At 38.7% G+C, this 21,474-nt stretch overlaps 1 protein-coding gene across 1 annotated transcript in view; it reads left to right on the top strand.

Moving 5' to 3' along the window:
- LOC149834444 (uncharacterized) overlaps window positions 1-21,474 on the top strand; it is a 58,839-nt gene that overhangs the window by 36,665 nt on the left and 700 nt on the right. The window contains exons 6-9 of the mRNA XM_090011404.1: window positions 18,169-18,230; window positions 18,312-18,410; window positions 18,811-18,872; window positions 20,995-21,409. Coding sequence (XP_089867530.1) covers window positions 18,169-18,230; window positions 18,312-18,410; window positions 18,811-18,872; window positions 20,995-21,409 — 638 coding nt within the window. The remainder of the gene's footprint in view (window positions 1-18,168; window positions 18,231-18,311; window positions 18,411-18,810; window positions 18,873-20,994; window positions 21,410-21,474) is intronic.

Here is a 21,474-nt window from a genome sequence, read left to right on the forward strand (position 1 = left end):
ATTAACTCTTTTTGTAACCATGTCCAAGATAAAAATATTGATATTTGGCATCAAAGACTTGGACATCCAAGTTTCTAAAAAATGTACTCCTTTCCATTTGGAAAGAAATTTTGTAATGAGAAACATTTTGTTTGCAAGAATTGTATTTTTGGCAAAATGAAATCTACTCCTTTTCCAAACCGAACTTTTGTGTCCAAAAGACCTTTTGAGTTAGTCCATTCGGATGTTTGGGGTCCTTCCCCCGTCATGTCTAAAGGAGGGTACTCCTATTATGTCACTTTCATCGATGACTACACTAGGTATGTATGGATTTACTTTCTCAATTTAAAATCCGAAGTCTTTGAGTTCTTCAAAAAAATTCATATGATAGTTAAAAATCAATTTTCAAGTAATATCTCTACTCTTAGATCCGATTCGGGTGGAGAATATTTATCAAATGAATTTCAAAACTATTTAGAAGTAAATGGAATTTGTCATCAAAGATCGTGTCCTAGGACTCCCCAACAAAACGGCTTGGCCGAAAGAAAGCATAGACATATCATGGAAACCACTAGGACACTCCTTATTTCCAAAGAAATTCCAAAAAATTTTTGGGCCGAAGCGGCCTTAACCTCAACTTACTTAATAAATAGAATGATATCTTCATCCTTACAGAATACATCTCCATACGAAAAACTATTTGAAAGAACACCAGACTTCAATAGATTAAGAGTCTTTGGATGCAAATGTTTTGTCCTTACTCATAAACGGGACAAATTATCTCCTAAAGCTATTGAATGCGTTTTCTTGGGTTATGGAGAAAATCAAAAGGGTTTTAGATGTTTTGACTTGAAAAATAACAAACTCTATGTATCTAAAGATGTAACATTTTTGGAATATACTTTTTTATTTGATCTTCTATCTCAAGAAGATGAGACTCCTCAAGAAGAGGAAATCTCTAATGAGTCTTTGAATGACCTAGAGGAAATTCCTCTTGATAATGCTATAGATGAGAATAATAGACCAATCCAAACATATGTTAGGCGTGGTCAACAAACTCAAATAAGTGCCTTAGAAAAATACTTTCAAGGATCCAACATTGAAGAAACATCTTTAAGGAGATCCAGTCGGATCTCCAATCCTCCTAATAGGTTTGTTTCCTATGAGTCCTTAACTCCTAGATATAGAGCATGTCTAATTGCGTTGCATTCATTTCATGAACCTTCACACTATAATGAGGCCAAAAATATTCCCCAATGGGTTGAAGCCATGAACTTAGAGCTTAGTGCCCTTGAAAAAGCAAAAACTTGGGAAATAACTTCGTTACCCACTGGAAAGAAATCTATAGGATGTAGATGGGTCTTCAAAATTAAAACCAAGAGTGATGGTTCATTAGAACGTTATAAAGTACGGTTAGTAGCTAAAGGATATGCTCAGGAATATGGTATAGATTATAAAGAAACCTTCGCACCTGTTGCTAGAATGACTAGTGTTAGGACTCTTATTGCTATTGCGTCAGTGAAAAAATGGCCTATCTATCAACTCGATGTTAAGAATGCTTTTCTAAATGGCGAATTAAATGAAGAAGTTTACATGGATCCCCCACCAGGAGTATGTATTGGTAAAAATAAAATTCTTAAACTTAAAAAGGCATTATATGGTTTAAAACAAGCCCCAAAGGCTTGGCATGATAGGTTTAGTAATGTAATGACAAGTTTGAATTTCCGTTCATGTTATACTGACACTGCTTTGTTTGTGAAAAGTGCAGGGTCTTCAGTAGTTATTTTACTACTTTATGTTGATGATATGATCATCACAGGAAGTGATGAGAAAGGCATTAATGATATTAAAAAGGTTTTGAAAGAAAATTTTGATATGTCTGACCTTGGATTCTTAAGATATTTTTTAGGAATTGAAGTGGCGTACTCTCCTCGAGGGTACATTCTCTCTCAGATGAAACTTGCTGCTGACATCTGTTCCAAATCTGGTATTTCCGACGATAAGAAAACAGAAACCCCAGAAGTCATCAATGCAAAATTAAGGTTGGAAGATGGAACACCTCTCGAGGATCCTACTCCCTACCGGCAACTTGTTGGGTCTCTAACCTACTTATCCATCACACGGCCAGACATTGCTCATGCCGTTCACTCTGTCAGTCAATTTCAACATGCACCTACAACTGTGCACATGAGTGCAGTCTTAAGGATCGTCAGATATATCAAAAATACCATAACTAAGGGAGTTTTTCTTTCCTCTGCCTCATCTCTTGATTTAATTGCTTATACTGATGCAGATTGGGGAGGAAATCCCAATGACCGAGTCTCAACTACCGGATTTTGTGTTTTCTTAGGTGACTCTATGATTTCTTGGAGATGCAAGAAGCAACACAAAGTATCCTTGTCCTCAACGGAAGCCGAATATCGTGCTATGGCTACTACAACCATGAAACTTGTGTGGTTAAGAAGCCTCCTCAGTGATATGGGCATTGTCATCTCTACTCCTTCGAAGCTGTGTTGCGACAACAAAAGCGCAATCTATATTGCAAGCAATCACACCTTCCATGAGCGTACTAAGCATATTGAGATGGATTGTCATTACGTTCGTGATGAATACCTAAGAGGAACCATAGCACTACCCTACGTCACATCAAAGTACCAGTTGGCGGACTTCTTCACTAAGGCTCTTACAACTCCTCGGTTTTTGTTTCTTCTTAACAAGCTTTCGGTCATATCTCCGTAAAGCTTGAGGGAGGGTGTTAAAATATATGTAATTCATATATATGTATATATTTATATACATATATATTTGTATAATCTAAAATACCCGATAGGGGTATTTTAGTCATTTCACAAGTACCCGATAGGGGTACTTGTTTCTTTTCTTTCTTTTTGTATTTTTTCTTATTTATTTTTTATCTTTTATTTTTTTGGTTTTTTGTCCACTTAATAGGGGCCCCACCATGGAGTCGATGGGGCCCCCAACGGTCACATTTGTGACCGTTGGGGGCTCCCAACGACTCCATGGGAGCCCCTAGGTGGCTCTTCTTTTAAGGCCATATGGCCACTCCTCCCCTCCTTCCTTTGTGTATAAATAGGGGTGAACCCCTCTTGTATTTTTCACTCTTGAGAGTTCTCTCTCTTTCAATAAGAGGCATTTATATTTTTATGTTGTGTTGTCTCCTTTGGGTTTGGGTATTAGCCCTTGTTGTTTGTTCATTAGTGGATGTTGTAAGTGCTTAGAGCACTCTTTACTTTTCCGCATATTTCATTACAGAGTTGCCATCTCGAGAAGTAGAGGCATATGATCCATGGATGAGCGCTGATCTTTTTGCTAATACAGGAGAAACATGTCAGGCGAATTGTCCTTCCTTTGGCTTGAGTAGGGGGTGGATGACTCACAAATGCGTGTTGAACCGTCTCCAGTAGAACCACCCCCAGTAGAACGCTTCTCTGGACAGATATACACTAGACGGGACAAAAATATAAAGCAGAGGAATGTAAAAAACATCGCTAATGATCCGGCTCAAAGGCCGTCATGCATTAGGCATCCTATTCAAAGATGGGTGAGTTATGAGACCTTTTCTCTTGATTTCCAGTTGTTTATGTCTCATCTCACAAAACAGGATGAACCCACTTGTTTTAATCAAACTCTTCAATCTCGTCATTGGACTGAAGCTATGAATGAAGAAATGGATGCACTTCATGAGTGCCAGACTTGGGAAATAGTACCTCGGCCAGAAGGAAAGAATGTAGTTGGCTTAAAATGGGTTTATGAAACAAAGTATAAGCCTGAATGAAGTATTGACAGATATAAAGTGCGACTTGTTGCTCGGGGATTCACACAACAATATGGTGAAGATTACGATGAAACTTTTAGTCCGATAGTCAAAATAGGTACAATTCATGTCATCATATCCCTAGCAGTCGACCGAGGATGGAGGCTTAGCCAGATGGATGTTAAAAATGCATTCTTGCATGGAACTTTAAAGGAAGAAGTGTATATGGAGCAACCTCCTGGTTATGACGAGAAGGATCCTACTGCCTGGGTGTGCAAACTAAGGAAATCTCTGTATGGGTTGAAACAGGCGTCCCGTTCTTGGTTTGAAAGTTTCTCTATGCAAATTCAAAGCTATGGTTTTAGAAGATGCTCTCTGGACCTCTTTCTCTTTATTTACCAAAAGACAGACATCGTTATACTTCTTATATATGTTGATGACATTGTGATCACTGGGAGCTCAGATAATCATGTGCAAGACGTGAAATAGCTTTTAATGAAAACTTTTAAGATGAAAGATTTAGGGGAGTTGAGGTACTTCCTTGGTGTGGAAGTTGACATGCAACAAGACACATTGACACTCATGCAACAAAAATACACTCTTGATCTTCTGGAAAGAGCCGGGATGACGAATTGCAAATCAGTCAACACTCTGAGTGTATTACATCAAAGGCTGAGCTCTGAAGATGGCCATCTTTATGTCAACCCAACAACGTATAGAAGCCTCGTGGGGATGCTGCAGTACTTGACCTTTACCAGACCTGATATAGTTTATGCTGTCAATCAGGTATCCCAGTTTATGCATGCCCCAACGGAAGGTCATATGGAAGTTGTGAAGCGCATTCTACGCTATTTAAAAGAAACTATAGGAGATGAACTTATTTATCGCAAGAACGATAACCTGCATAGAGGGCATGAACTCATCACTTATACAGACGCAGATTGGGCAGGGGATCCAGATGAGAGACGATCTGTCGCAATGGCACAGTCGAGTACAGAGGTTGAATACATGTTGATGGCTGCAGGCACGGCAGAAGCTACATGGATTAAACACTTATTGAGTGATATTGGGGAGACAATTATTCAATCATTTCTTCTATGTGACAATCAAAGCGCAATAAACATTGCATGTAATCCTATTCAGCATAGCAGAACGAAGCACATTGAGATTGATCAACATTTTATACGGCAGAAAGTCGAGATGAAGGAGATAGAACTACGTCATGTTCGAACAGAAGATCAAGTGCCAGACTTGTTTACCAAGGGGTTAACAGGACATCAATTTTGGCTATTGAAGAGCAAGTTGTACATGCTCCAAAACCACGTACAACTTGAGGGAGGGTGTTAAAATATAGTATGCGTATGGATCTGGATCCAGATCCATACGCACGTTAAATATTCTAACACATGCTCAATAATGTTTCATTAATGGCATTCTTGTAATATTTATGTAATCTCAGCCATTGTATATTTGCTTATTTATAAAGCTTAGGGCTTGGAGGTCGGGTTAACGTGCGCCGCCCCAGCCACTGCGCATCTCCCTCTTTTGTCTTTTCTTTATTTTTTGCAGTGAAGGCTGAACCCCCACACGAAATCTTATAATAAGACCAGTCGAAGAACTGCTCCACATCGAATCGTCCTGCGAACTCTGGAAGGTCTAGCTTCACCCCATATGTGGAGGGGTGCTTTGGTGCTCTCTGTTGACGAGTCTCCACCATTCCTGCGGGATACTCATTCCAGAAAGTGTCGTCGTCCCACATTGCTTCATCAACCTCTACGCTGTACTACTCGCCTGGCTGGTGCTGACGAACTCCAACGACATGTGGTTGATGCTCAGGTTGCGCCGATCCCTGTTGATTCTGTCTCGGTCTGGCTTGCTCGTGGACAGGAGCCATCTGTGGCTGGCATTGTGGCATCGGTATGACAGGAGGTCCTACAAAAGGTGGACGGACTTGCCGGGTATCGGGCTCTAGGTGGGTAGGAACAGGATAACATGGGTCTAGGTTATGGGTTGGATTAGGGTAGAGATAGTGGATCGGGTATGATACAAGGTTCTGGTGCGGGTATTAAGTCTGGTTGATATAATATTGGGATGATTCGCCCGATTGGATATGGATCGGGTCTAGTCCTAAGCTACTCGTCGGATCCAGAATGGGATGGGTAGGACCATGGATCGAGTTATGGTGTGAAAAGGCTTGGTTCGAACTCGATCCTGGATCCGTAACAAAATCGGTTTGGTTTTGACCCAGCTCAAATTCAAACTGGAGCTTCGTCCAGGTCCGATACAAGTTTGGGTCAGCATTGGATCCATTTTGGGGTTCAAACATAATGGGTTGGGTCTGATTCGGGGCGAACCGCAAACCAAACCCAACTGGGTAGGTCGGGTAAGGGGGTTCGGAACTCGGACCCGCTCCCAGGGACCCAAAGGATGGCCCCCGAGACCCGGGTCTGGGTCCCGTGAAAAAAGTTTCTTGTCTGGACCCTCTCGGGCTTGGACCCATCCACACGGGTCCCCCTGCTCCCGCCCGCAGGTTTGCTGCCATAGGGCCTCAACGCGCGGGATCAGGGGGAAGGACAAGCTCCTTCTCGGGTCGGGTTGATGCACCCGGGCCTGCAGCAGGCCCACATGCTATGTCACATGGGTGCGGGTGCGACAAGGGTGCGGCGCAATTTTAAAAATTTTGGACATGGGGACTCGGCTATATATATAGATATTTTTTAAAATATATATATATATATTAATATATCCAGTGTGTGCATATATATGGATATTGTCCTCTAAAGTTTGGCACCAGCATGAGTGTTTTTACAAACTTTGCAAATTATACTTTTGCCCTTGCAGAAAGGGGGGTCTGGGGGCTCCCCCCGGCACGGATGATGCAAATTTTTTTCTCTGGGGCTTATGTTTGAGACTCATGCTATATATATTTTTTTTAAAAATATATAAAAGATCATTTTTTCGTTTTTTGCCCTAAAAATGGACATTTTTGGACTCAGTTAACATTGACCGAGTCCAAAATAAGGACGGACTCGGCCTCGACTCGTTGACCGAGTTCGACTCGGCGTTGACCAAGTCTGGGCCGTGTCCGAGGCCGCACTCGTGTCTGCACCCGTGTCGACTCGGGTGTGGCGCCTCCCTAGTCGAGTCCGTGTGACATAGCCCACAGGCTATGTAACAGAGATTCGGCTAGCAGGGTGTTGCACCCGCATCGACGCGACTCGACGCGGGTGCGGCTTCGGACACGGTTTCGGGACCTGCGCCAGGGGAACCCCCAGACCCCCCTTATATATATATATATATTACATTTTTGCCCCTACCGCACCCGGGTTTTTTGGAAGTGCCGAATCCCCGCACCCATGTGACATAGCCCACAGGGAATCGTAGTCTGGGCTGGGGCACACCCGAGTGCTGTGGGGTTCCAGCCAGGAGTCTCGGGTTCACCCGGAGGGTGCCAACTGTTATTGGATCGGTGTGGAAAGTGTTAAAAAGTGACTTTGAATACTTTAGGTTCGATAATGAACCCATACACATGCACATTAAGTGTGAATATACCCACTCAAGGGAACAACACAAGCACATCATGTGCTAATACATAAACCCATAAAAGGGGTAAATATGACATAAAGTCATAAGTTGAATATTATTGAAGAAAGAGGGTAAAAACCCTATACAATGGAGCATAAGCTCCTCCTAGGAGTAAAGAAATACAAGGGGGAGACCTCTATTTATAACACAAGAGAAATGTGACCGTTGGGGGCTCCCCAACGACTCTTTGGGGAGCCTCCCTAGGTGGCGCAAACCCAAAAAAAAGGAGAAAAATAACAAAAGAAAAAATAAAATTAAATTACAAACATATTCCGAATGGAATATGCGTAAAATTGTGAAATGTCTAAACTACCCCTATGCCTATAAATAGAGAAATATATATTTTATATATATAATTAGGATAATACATATGCATATATACCATATATGAATATGTATTATCCTTTATATATATAAAATATATATAATATTACAAATGTTGAATGATACATTTTAACAGAAAGGGGGTACCGGGTTCGGGGCAGCGGCGTGATCACCAGAGGCCTACTGGCCTGGGTCGGCTGCGACAACACGTGCTTGATAGTCAACGCCATTACTCGATCCCGTTCCCGCATTCAGCATAGATGCCGCGCGCACCTCCCCGGTCGACTCGATGGCTATGAGCCGAGTTTCAACCCCATCTAGGCGTCTTGAATGTCGGCCACGTCCCTGCTGACGCGCAACATGTTTCTTGCATTTTTGTCATCATTTTCATCATCCGCAACATTGGATCTTCGTTGTCGACTTCCTCCCGCTCTTTTTCACTCGTCGGATCGCTCCTCGCCTCTTGAACCGTCGTTGGCGAAGCGGAAACGCTGGGCTTTGATACCACTTTGATGCAGTGTGGAGAATAGGCTTCCGCGTTCTTGATGACGACTGATGATGGCACCACCATCACGGTCGTGCATTGTGCAGAATAGAAAAGAATGGCCACTGAAAATAGTGTGGCTTGATTTTATTTCAATATAATCTTCAATGAACAATGGAATGAATGTAAATGAAAAGGAACAAACAATGAAAATGAATAAAGAAAAAAAAAGGGAAAACAGCCGGAAGAAAACAATTCAGAAAAAAATAAAGGCTGCTGCTATTCTTCAATCTTCTCTATCTTGCACGCAACCCTAGGAGGGTCTTTTTAAGGCTTCGGCTGGATCCGGGTCTCGAGTCCAGTCCCGGACCCGAGACAACTCTTGAGTGTTGCTGGATCTGGGGGCGTCCTGGCCTGTACTCTCTGTGCTCATCTGGAGTAGGTACGCATAGGCACCTCTTCTCCGCATCTCGGTACGGGAACCTGGATCAGATCCACTACTTGGGTCCGATCCCCAATCCCATGATGCAAATCCGGTCCACTGCCTGGGTCAGGCTGTATGGATCCGGGTCCATCCTGCTCTGCATCAATACCTCAAAGAGAAATTTTTATGAAATCAATTTTAGACAATCATAAACCCAAAATCAACATATTTTTCAAGAAAACATAAATATTGATCATAAGGGAATTTAATCACTAAATAACATATAAATTATCAAGAAGGGATAAACAATCATGTATTAATAATATCTCAAATTTAAAAAAAAATACTAAACAAAACAAATCATCAATTTGTACTAAAAACAATGCATATAAAGTATTAGCACTTCAAAAAAAAATCTCAAAAAAAAGTGTTAATTAAATTTATGCATACAATAATGTGAACAAGATAATCAATACAAAACACATATATATGCAATATTTTTAATGCACATAATAATGAATAAGAGCAATCTCACAAATCACAACCCATTAGAATTCACTCACACAACCTAGAATGGGTTTAAGTATAAGGAACCAAATAACAATCTTTAATATATATATATATATATATATATATATATTATCAATGGAATGCATAAAATTTTATCAATAAACATTTTTTCGTACAAGTAGTAAAAGTTTAAAAAATTCATAGAGACATTTTATAAACAAATGAGTGATACAACACACTCACAGAACCAAAGATCAAACAACCGTCAGTTAGAGCCAAACTATAAGCTAACAATCTAAATTGACAAAAAACCGAGGTGAACATAACTCACCACAACAAACATCCCTGGTTTAACAAAAGCAACATGCATCCAGAGGCCAATCAACCATCAATCAGACTCAAGACAAGTGACAACACGTCACTCATAACTCTTGAAAATCTAGACTGATAAGATGATATGAAGTGTACACATAACTCACTTCAACGGCTAACTCTGACCCAATAATGCCAAAAAGAAATGATGCATTATATACAAATTTGTGATGAACAAAACCAATGTCATAAGAAGGCAAAACATACTCACATAAATCAATTTCCAAATAAGTGAGTTCATATGTAGGAACCAATTTGAAAAAACAAAATTTCAAATCAAATCCAATAAAATTAGATGAAACCTTAGAATGAATATAGTGCAATCATATGCATGGTCAATACAAGTAAGTCTACTATGAGACAACAAAGACATACAACATTAAAGAGGGTTAAAACATATATAGAGATTCTCAAAGAACTATATATAAAACCAAGAGCATACACAAGTACAACTAATCATGGATACTCATAAAGAAATCAAAATTCATGTATATGCAATAATATTAATAACTTAAAGTCACATATCCTATACAAAATCTACGAAGAATCACATAAGATATATATAAGAACACATTTAAGCATATATGCAAGTAATAGATTACTCTAATACAAGATATATATGAAAAGTAATATATGATATGTGGCATAATTATCTACAAGGGATTATCACAAGGGCCACAAAAGGACCAACAATAACATAACTATTTTTAACATATTCATAAAAGTGAATAACTCCCATAAAAAAAATCATACCCAATACCTTATGCATAAGGATCATATATCAATATAAAAAAAACATTTATTCAAATTTCAAAACTAACAAGGTATCCATGATCACTAAGATCCTAGCCACATAATTTTTTTAATATTTCATAAAATATTTTATGTTTCATATAATAATACATCAAAGCAAAATCTTATAAAACATACTTGTGAATGACACACCAAACCATTTTAAAATAAAAAATTTAATTATTTTAAAGTATTTGACAATTCTTCAAAAACAAACAAATTTCAATATAACAATAAATACAAACATGATTTGACATTTATAACTATGAAATGCTCGAATAAAGCATCTAAATGCCAACAACACATGCTTAAGAATAGTAGATCATATACATACATATAAAAAAAGTTAAAAAATTTAAGATTAAAACTAGATCTTATAAAAGCATATACATATATCATTTCACAAGATCAAACAAATTTTATAAACCTTATAAAACATTTATTATAAACCTTATAAAACATTTAATAAGAATAAATCTAACTATAATTTTGAAAAACATTTAAGGATTTTAGTTTTCTAACAAAAATAACCAATAACTTTTCAAAAATAAGAAAAATGAGTATTTTTTTATGCATAATGCATGAGATAGATAACTCAAGTAACACTAAAGATTTAAGATACATACCGGGTCAAGATTTCCCTTGAATTCAGGCCACACAATGATCATGAACTTTCACGAAGCATGAACATGAACATGAACATGAACAAAAAAATCCCCAAGACCCGAAAGGAAAAATGCCCAGAATGATTTCTTGGCTTTGACACCATGTAATAAAATATGCGAAAAATACAAAACAAGGGCTTCTAAGGGCTTACAAGATCATAAACAAAAAGTGCACATGCACTTACACAAGTTCAACTAAGAGATAATACAAAAGCACAAATGCACTACACAAGCACTAAGTGCATTAAGGACAACAAAAAATTTAAAAGAGGAACACAAGAACATAAAAAATATATATTATTGAGCATGAATGCTTAAGAGAAGCATTGAAGAACAAGAGGAGCGTTCACCCCTTATATACAAGAGGTAGTCTCAAAAAGAGTTGTTGGACTGTTCCAACGGGTCTATTGATTAAACAACTCTACGTTGACTATTCCAAAAAGAACCAAACAACTCTATTTGGTCTTTGATCGAATAGTCCCTATAAAAGCAGAAAAAATCAAAAAGAACAAAATAAAATAAAAGTACTAAAATGTGCCCTTAATGGACACAACCTATTACAAGGGCTGAAATAACCAAAATACCCCTAATATATATGTTGAAACTACTAGACTTTGATATATTTTAGAGAGACGAGAGAGAGAGAGAGAGCACAACTTTCATTAACCCTAATCACCTACTTAAATAGGGATTAGTAAAATGGAAGATTACAAGTAAGCATACGTAATTGTGCTAAATTACGTATGACCACCCCATATTTATGAATATTTCTTTAACACTCCCCCTCAAGCTCGAGCATATATATCTATCATGCTCAGTTTGCTGTAACATTTTGAAAAAACTGCACTTGCGATAGGCTTGATGAAGACATCTGCAACTTGGTCCTCATAAATCACATGACTAGTAGAAATATGCCCCGACTGCACTAAGTCACGTATATAGTGACAATCAACTTCAATGTGTTTCGTTCTCTCATGAAAAACTGGATTGTTAGCTATATGGGTGACTGCTCTATTATCACACATCATCAACATTGGGGATGGAATCATCACTTGTAGATCTCTCAGAATGGACCTAACCCACATCATTTCAGCAGTTGTTTGAGCCATAGCTCTATATTCTGATTCAGCACTCGAACGAGGTACCACAATCTGTTTTTTACTTCTCCACGTAATTAAGTTTCCTCCTACAAACACACAGAACCCTGTAGTGAACTTTCTATCATTGATGGCCCCCTCATAGTCTGCATCTGAGTACACAATTATATCAAGGTTGGAGCTTTGTTTATATAGCAATTCCTTTCCAGGAGAGGATTTTAAATACTTGAGAATCATCATAGTTGTCTGTCAGTGCACTCGGGTTGGTTTGTCCATGAATTGACTTATCTTGCTCATGGCCAATGAGATATCTGGCCTTGTTACAGTAACATATAAAAGTTTACCAACCAAGGATCTAAAACTATTATTGTCAATTGGTCTTACTTGTTCATCGTACATATGAAGTTTAGGATCCATTGGTATATTGGATGGTTTGGTACCTAACATCCTTGTTTCCTACAGTAGGTCAAGTACATACTTTCTTTGTGATAGAACTAACCCCTCACTGCTTCTAACCACTTCTATGCCCAAGAAATATCTGAGAGAACTAAGATCCTTTGTGACAAAGTGCTTCTAAAGATGAATTTTTGTGTCTGAGATGTCCTTTTCACTGCTCTCTGTAAGAATAATATCATCCACATACACAACCATAACCACAATACCAGCAGAGGTTTTCTTGATAAACAGAGAGTGATCTGATACTGACCTGTTGAAGCCAAATGCAGACATAATTTCAAATACCTTCTGAAACTATGCACGGGGACTTTGTTTTAGACCATATATGGCCTTCTTTAGTTTGCACACCTTGTTACACCCCCTCGAACCTCAAACCCGGGAGGTTGATGCATGTACACAGTCTCAGACAGATCCCCATACAAGAAGGCATTTTTCACATCTAATTGATATAAACTTCACCTACAATGAACAACTATTGATATGACCAGACGCATAGTCCCAAGATGGGCGACTGGAAAAAAAGTCTCAAAGAAGTCAACTCCATATGTTTGAGTATACCCTTTAGCCACCAATCAGGCTTTGTATCTTTCAATGGAGTCATCCGAGTTATACTTAATGGTGTAGACTCACTTACATCCAACGATATCTGCATCAATAGGTGGAACAACCAAATCCCATATGTCGCAAGAGCGCAAAGCATCCATCTCAACCTGCATCGCTTGCTTTCACTTGCGATCTAACAATGCTTGATGATGATTAAGTGGAACCGACGTGGCAGATAAAGCTGAGATAAAATTCTTCATGTGAACCCCAAGCCTTGCTTTAGTAACAAACTTGAAAATAGGATGTAATGTGGATTGTCCTGTACCTTTCTTGATAGCTATAGGTCTGTCATCATCAACATTAGACATCTCAATACTTTTAGGAGAACTTACTTCTGAAGAAGGCAGTGATGTAGGTTCTGATTCAGGTGGTGATCTGTGAGTGTACACTAGAGGAGGATTATGATACCGAGCAGTTGTGGGAGACTGAGAATGAGTAATAGTCTGTGAAAACGACTCCAAGGGAAAAGGAGGAACGGGAAGAGGCATGGCATCACCTTGTTCAACATGTAGTCTGGATCATGGTTGCCAGTTGAGAAAGCAGGAGCGGAAAGCGATACGGGAAGCGGGAGCGGGAAGCGAGGCACTTTCAAAATTTTACGAAGCGGGAAGCGTGGGGCCACTTAGGAGCGAATCAGGAATCGTCTCAGAAGCGACCTAGGAAGCGAAAAAAAAATCCAAAAAAAAAGTTGAAAAAAAATGGAGGAAGCGAGGGGGAAGCACACTTCTCATAAAAAGGAAGCACGCTTCCCATAAAAAAATGGTGCTTCCCCACACTTTTCAGAAGCGTGATGTTTTGCGCTTTTGAAGCGCGCTTCCCCACTTACCTAGGCGCTTCTGGTAACTCTGGTCTGGATGCAGTGGTAGAAAAGTAAGAAACATATTCAAAGAAAGATACATTTGCACTAACTTACTCTCGATGGGAGATGGGATCATAACACAGGTATCCTTTTTTATTTTTTCAATATCCAATGAAGACACACTTGATGGCTTGGGCATATAATTTATCACGGTTGGGTCTAAGTTTATGAACAAAGGAGACACATCCAAATACTTTGGGAGAAATCGGGAAAAGTGAAGCATTAGGATAGAGAATTTGAAAAAGAATTTGTTCTTCCAATGATGAAGAAGGCATGCGATTAATGAGATAAAAAGTAGTGAGAATGGCATCCCCCCAGTATGAGGGTGGCATATTTGATTGCAACATAAGGGTTCGAGCTACATCTAGAAGATGTCTATGTTTTCTCTCAGTGACTCCATTTTGCTGAGATGTATGGGCCCAAGTAGTTTGAGGACGGATACCACGATTTTGATAAAATTGTAACAATTCATTAGACTTGAATTCGAGAGCATTATCAGTGCGGATAATCTTGACAAGAGAATGAAACTGAGTCTTTATTTCAATGACAAAAGACATAAGAATGGAGGCAACCTCTGACCTTTCTTTTATTAAGAAAACCCATGACAATCTAGAAAAATCATCAACAATAACTAAGTAATAACGACACTGAGATCTACTAGGAACTCTACTAGGTCCCCATACATCAACATGCAAAATCTCAAATATTCCTTGACTTGATGTACTCTGACTAGAAGGAAAGGAGCTTCTGTGATGTTTGCTCAATTGACATGCGTCACACTGGAATGAGTCAGACAAAGAAATCTGAAGAATAAGTCTACGAAGCTTTAGAAAAGGAACATGACCAAGACGGAGATGCCACTGATAGGTACTGGAAGATGGCTCGGACACAGAATTCATAGATCCAACTGGGTGATGTAGATAATAGACACCACCCTCTTCATGGCCTCCACCAATCATCTTTCCCGTCAGCAAGTCCTAAAAAATACAACACACAGGATCAAATATCACCCTACAGTTATGTTCCTTAGCAATACGATTAACAAACAATAAATTTTGAGGAAATGAAGGAGCATTAGTCAATTAAAGTGTGGGGGATATAGAAATGTTTCCTTGGCCTACAACAGGAGAAGATCTTCCATCAGCAAGTATAACATTGCGACGTTCAGCAATAGGATTTAACTTTGAAAAATTATAAGGAGTCCCACACAAGTGTCTAGAGGAACCTGAATCAATAATCCATCTACTACCTTGATAACTCAGGCTATCACCTGTAGAACATGCAACATCAACAACAGGCATAAGAGCACTCGAACTAGGAAGCATGTGCGACAACAATTCATCCTACTCTGCACGACTGAGGATAACAGAATCGCTGGAGGAGGTAGTGGGAGTCTCTGCCCCGAGTTTAGCAACTTGAGCCTTGGACACATTCGGTTTAGGTGATGGGATAGGAGGTCGACCAGTCTTATCCCAGCACCTATCTTCAAGATGTCCAAGTTTACCACAATATGTACATTGAAGCCTTCCTCTTCCTCCTATATTGTGACCGCGACCTCTTCCTCGAAAATTCAAGAAAGTACCTCTTCCACGACCTGAGGTGATTGCTAGGGCTGATGCTTGTGATTCAGATTGGGTTTGAGGAAGAGTGATGGCAAGCCTACTCAACGATTGTAGGCTTCTGCAAGAGTAGGAACATCAGAACTAGTAAGCATTTGAATTTTGGCAACTGAAAAATCAGATGATAATCCTGTAAGGAACCGGACAACCATAGTCTGCTCCTGATGGATCTTCTGTTTGGTGCAACATAAGGGTCTGTGTGCATTTAGCCTCTCAAAGGCAGATTTAACAAAGGCATAGTATTGGGCCAAAGTCTGTTCTCCTTGCTGCAACTGGTAAATTTCTTGCTCAACTTGTAGAATACGAATCACATTGGTTTCATGAGAATACGTATCACGGAGATTGTCCCACATTTGTTTAGCTGAGGTATAATAAATCAATCCATCAACTATATGAAGCTGTACACTGTTCATTATCCATGACGTCACAATGTCATTGTCTTCGTCCCAGGTGACATATTTTCTGGTTCTTTCAGTGGGCTCCAATTCTAATAAGACGTGCTTTTTCCGATGACCAAAAACCGACATCATGAAGGTGTGAGACCACCTTGCATAATTAGTATCATCTAGCTTAACTGAAGATCCACACGAAAATGGATTCGCAAAGGCCTTATATTCACCAGTGACCTCTGCTTTTTGGTCGTTATCTTGAGCAAGTGACTCAACATATAAAAAAAATTATTTGCTCACCAAGGCCAGCAACTAGACACAACCAAAAAAAAAAATCAACAACCCAGCTATTTCTGCACAACTTGCTTCCAGATCTGAATAGCGATCATATCATCACCACAACCAAAAATATATATTTTTTAGGAAAAGACTATCGACTTCAAGACATAAATTTTTTAAGCAAAGACTACCAACTTCAAGACTGAAGCACCTACCATTTAATCTCCACGGTAATGATCTGATCACAGACATTCAACAACGATCTGTTTTTTTTCCGGTCAGATCGCTGACTGCAACATAGTTTAACATCCTCCATTAAAAATTTTTTAAACCCAAGACGACACCACTCATATCTGAACCGTGATCTCTTTATTTCAGATCCAATCGCTGTCTTCAGATCAGCGTGCTTCTTCTTATGCATCACAATGATCGGACACAATCTGATTTTTAAGGTCCACGAGCAGATCACGATCCACGACATCCAACTCTTCTTCACGCTTCACGATCAGCAGCAGCTTCATCACCACGATCAGCAGCAACAACGTCATCCCAGAAGGGAGACCCGCTCTGATACCATGTTGAAACTACCAGACTTTGATATATTTTAGAGAGAAGAGAGAGAGAGAGAGGGATAACAGAGAGAGAGAGAGCATGACTTTCATTAACCCTAATCACCTACTTAAATAAGGATTAGTAAAATGGAAGATTACAAGTAGGCATACGTAATTGTGCTAAATTACGTATGACCACCCCAGATTTATGAATATTTATTTTAATAATATATATATATATATACAACTTAACATGTGTGTGGTCATATTCATTCACATCTATTGCAATTTTTTCTTTACATCCAAAATATGTGCATCTTTTGTTTTTTTGTTCACAATGTTTTTGCTTGGCTGTTCTGTTTCTGTATTTTGTCATTTTATCCTTAGTCTTTATTAGTCTAATAGCTTTATATGGGTATGCTCCTGGCTTGCAAGTCTCAATCCGACATCGAAGGAGCTAATTTGTACTTTTTTCATGCTCCCAACCAGAGGGAGCTTTCCATCAACGAGATTGGGGTGCACCCTTAAAGTGCACATGGTTTGTGGCCCTGTGCCATGAAGTCACTTTGGCTTATGTTCTCACCCCTTAATGATAGGAAAACACAACTCAATAATATATTCTTTTAAAGTAAAAGTTGTATATCAAATTTCATGTATTGCATAAGACCAAATAAAAGCCTTATAATATTGTTATGTCCAAATCTTACAGGATAGCATGCATTTTAAAAATATAACGCCTCATACTCTGCAATCTGCATGATATAGATGCATGCCAGACATGATTTTTATTCATGCTTTATTAATTTCCATGATGTGGATATTATAATGGCATATTTTGAGAGGGCTGTTCTTGGCAAATATTTTAACTATTTTCTGTTAAGGATCATATTTTGGATTTTTCTTTTACTTATTGTGGTTGTATTTCTATTACCGCTTTTCAGTTTCTTACCACTTTTTTTTTCATTTCATTAATGTTTTTTATTTCTGTACAAAAACAGTATATCACCTCCATTTGATATCTAGTGAATACTTCCAGTGTTTTTCATCTTAATAAATTTGACTCAATATAATTGTTAGGGTTACAGTTCCTAGATGATGACATGTCAAAATGATTGAACTACTATGCAGGTTACAAAAACTTGGGACTCTTTAAGGATAAGGTAGGTACAATCTTACAACCGTGTAGTAGCTCAAAGAGAAACTTTACTCGACCTGGACATAAGTTTTCAGTCAAGGCCTCTGTGAATTAGTGTCATTTTTAATATGCTTTTCTAATCTGTGTATTTTTTTTTCAAACCTTGGTTTTCTTGCACTCTTCTGGTATGAAACAAGTATGGATATCTGTTGGAATCAAAGTTAAGAGAGTGGAATATTCTGTGTAATCTCTCTTGTTTTTATGCTGCAGGTCAATTTCTTGCTCTGCGAGAGGTTTCATATACAGTGTTCTTTATAGTGAGCCTTGTTTCGGTCTGTAGGAACTGGCAAACTGTGCCTCTTTGTTGACTAACTGTATCTTGATATCAGCTGATTCTTGTGATGTTTCCTCAGTTAGGGATCTGTTGCTTTATCACATTTTTGTTACCTAAGGATACCAAATTTTCAAGTGCATCATATCCTCCACTTGCAAATTACTGGAGCCAGGATATTGTGAGTTTACATCCTTTCCATTAACTTCATGTATTTATCTATTAAAAATCCCCTTGTCAATCTGGAGTTGATCTTTACCATTTTGTAAGTTTTATGGTAGACCTAAAAGCTGAATGTTGCTGGACCAGAGTTGATCCCTTTAGTTATCCTTAACATCATATGGTCTATCAAATCAGATACGCAATGATGCACATTATTTTGTTGAGTTTGTTACTAAAACCTTAAAGCCTGGCTTTTCAATTTTTTAGATGTGGTTTGCTTTGCAACTTTTCAGTATTTCTGAGTATCTTGTTTGAATTGATGCAATTCAATTAAGTTAAAGCTTTTTCTTTATTACTTAAAGCTTTTTCTTTATTACTTTGCATGCTAACTAGCTTTTATTTGTACGAAATAAGTGCAGGGGTGGCTTAGGATATTTCATGAAACTTGGCGTGGGAGGAACTTGCAGACTCTTTCTTTGTGGTTAGTTTCTTTCTTCTTAGTCTTCTCCCATATTGCAATTTTATTTCTAAGCAATTAAGTAGGCCATAGATGACCTGAACAGCTATTAGAAAAAGCTTGTTACTCTTCTCTCGCCTAAATATTAAGATGTCAATTGCTATATGAAAGGGTATTTTAAGAACTGTTTAGTGATGGCCATGGGTTATATAAGAGAACCAAAGTTTGGATGAGTTAAAATTGATTTGAAGCTTTTTCCTCACCGTAACTACTACTAAATTTCTAATGGTTACGGGTACCCAAGGAACGACAGGTTTTGGCATGTGCTCGACTTTGATATCGAATAAAAACTTTGGACATCATTTGATTTTGCCTATCATTACCAGTCCCTTGTTTGGATGCTGGTATTGGTCATTCGTTATCTTTGGCATTTCCAAAAACATACATATTGAATACTGATACCTGTTAACTGATCATTTTCACTATGAATAGAGGCAATGTTATCTTTGGCTTTGTATAAATGCAGATCAATGTAGAAATGGAACAATTATCCCTTTGATATAAATGAAGTACAAAGACACATCATATTTCAACTATAGGTTTATTCAGATTATCAATGGGTCTGGTTTACCTGGACCCGACCCGGACCAAACCCTATAGGGTCCGGGGTATGGTGATAAATAATAAGACCCGGGTCCGGACCCAAAGGTCCGATTAATACATGGATCCGGGTATAGTTTGTGAAATTTTATACCAAACCCGGGCCCGACCAGAGTTCTGATTAAGACCTGCAAAATTTCATTGTAAAAATGATAAAAAACATTATTTTACCGGGTATGGTCTGGGTCTGGTTCATGTAGTTCTTATCGGGTTCGGGTATGGTTTCTCTTATAGTGGACCCGATTAGACCTAGGTCTGGACCCGATACCATACCAAAAAATCGGGCCCAAGTCTTGTTCTACCTGGGTGTGAACCAAACCCGACCCGCTGATACCCCTAATTCAGATATGCACAGCTGAAAAAGAAGCAAAGAAGAAGAAACACAGAGAGAAGAGAGAACTGAAACTTCATTACTTTTGAGAATGAGAAGCTACAACCAGAAAATAGGGGACGTCCCCTCTATGGCACTACAAGACAAAAACAGTTGACTCTACTTTTTATCATTAACTAAGGCTAAATTACATAAGTACACCTGAAAAGAATGAAATGTACACATAAATACAAAAAGGGGGATAGCACACTAAATTTTATACACATACATAAGTCTCAACATAATCAGTAAATGACAAATGATGATACTTTTTGTTTATTGACCTCCTGTAAAACTTTGTAAATCATTATTTTCTTGGGTCGAGCAGATGTGGTATTTTATCATCATTTCCTCACTTCTGATTCATGAAGCTGGGCGACCTTGTGGAATTCGTATACAGATGTCTCAGGTGTGATCAGCTATTCTTCCTAGGACATGTCTGGATAACGTGAAACAACAGAAAATGATCAATAATGGCAATCCTTGCTTTGAGTTGGAAGGGAACCCCCTTCCAATGAGAAAGGAACAAGGGCTCCCAAAATGGTGGGAGTACAGAGGAGTTGTGTAGGTGGTAACTCAAAATCCAATTTACAGCTCTGTAAAAGTCCAGTTTCAGGATTTTGGTGGAACAAGTTTCCATGAACAAGTGATCCAACAAATAGAACCCTTCAAACAGTAAGAAGGGGACTATTTGATCACTTATTAAGGTTTATATAAACGTGTAACTCTCTAGATGTAGGGGCAATCTGTTATAGGCCAGAAGGGCAGAATGCATAATACCACAAAAGAGGCATTATGAATGGAAAGCCGTTCCAATCAGGGCTGAGTTGGTTGACCATACATCTGCCTGTTGGCAGGTTTGTGCCTTAACCAGATTCACCAATAGATTACATCTCTGTTTCATTAGTAATGTTGACATTGCTGGCCTCTGCTAGCTGCTGAAACGTGACATTTGGTTTCCAACTTGCTGTTTCCTTTCAATAGCATGTCTCATTGGAACAGATCTCACAATAATTAGAAACCAGTCTCAACTTTGGTTCCTTCTGAAATTCTCTAGTCATTATACTCAACCCATTTTGTCTTACTTTGCATGTCACTGGATTCCTATACCTGCAGGTGGGCACTTTCTTATGCAGGTTTCTCACTGGTACAAAACTATGGTACCAACCTCTTTGATGCCATCGATTCAAACTCAAGACTAAATGGCCATGTTTTAGCTGCATCTCAGGCTGCAGGGAGCATTGGAGCATTCTGTGCCATTTATCTTGAAAACTTGGTTGACAAGTCAGGCCTTCTAATCTACATGCTTGGATCAGCTGTCATGGGCATGCTTTGTGTGATTATGGGTTCCTTCCAGAAAATCTGGGTTGCTTACACGGTTTATGTGGTTCAATCTGGCATCTATCAGACCCTCACCTCCCTAGCAAGCGTGCGCTGTAGCAGACTCCTCTCAAACAGACAGTTTATTCTCCTTTTCTCAGTCAACAACTTCATGGGTCTTCTACTTGAGACCTTACTGCAGGCAGCTCTTGTAAGTTTTTTTTTTAACCTAATCATTTCATTTCTTATCATCAATTAAAATGCCTATTTTATGTA

This window comes from Nuphar pumila, chromosome 6 (assembly GCF_984573655.1).
Source record: "Nuphar pumila chromosome 6, dmNupPumi1.hap1.1, whole genome shotgun sequence".
NCBI classification, from domain to species: domain Eukaryota; kingdom Viridiplantae; phylum Streptophyta; class Magnoliopsida; order Nymphaeales; family Nymphaeaceae; genus Nuphar; species Nuphar pumila.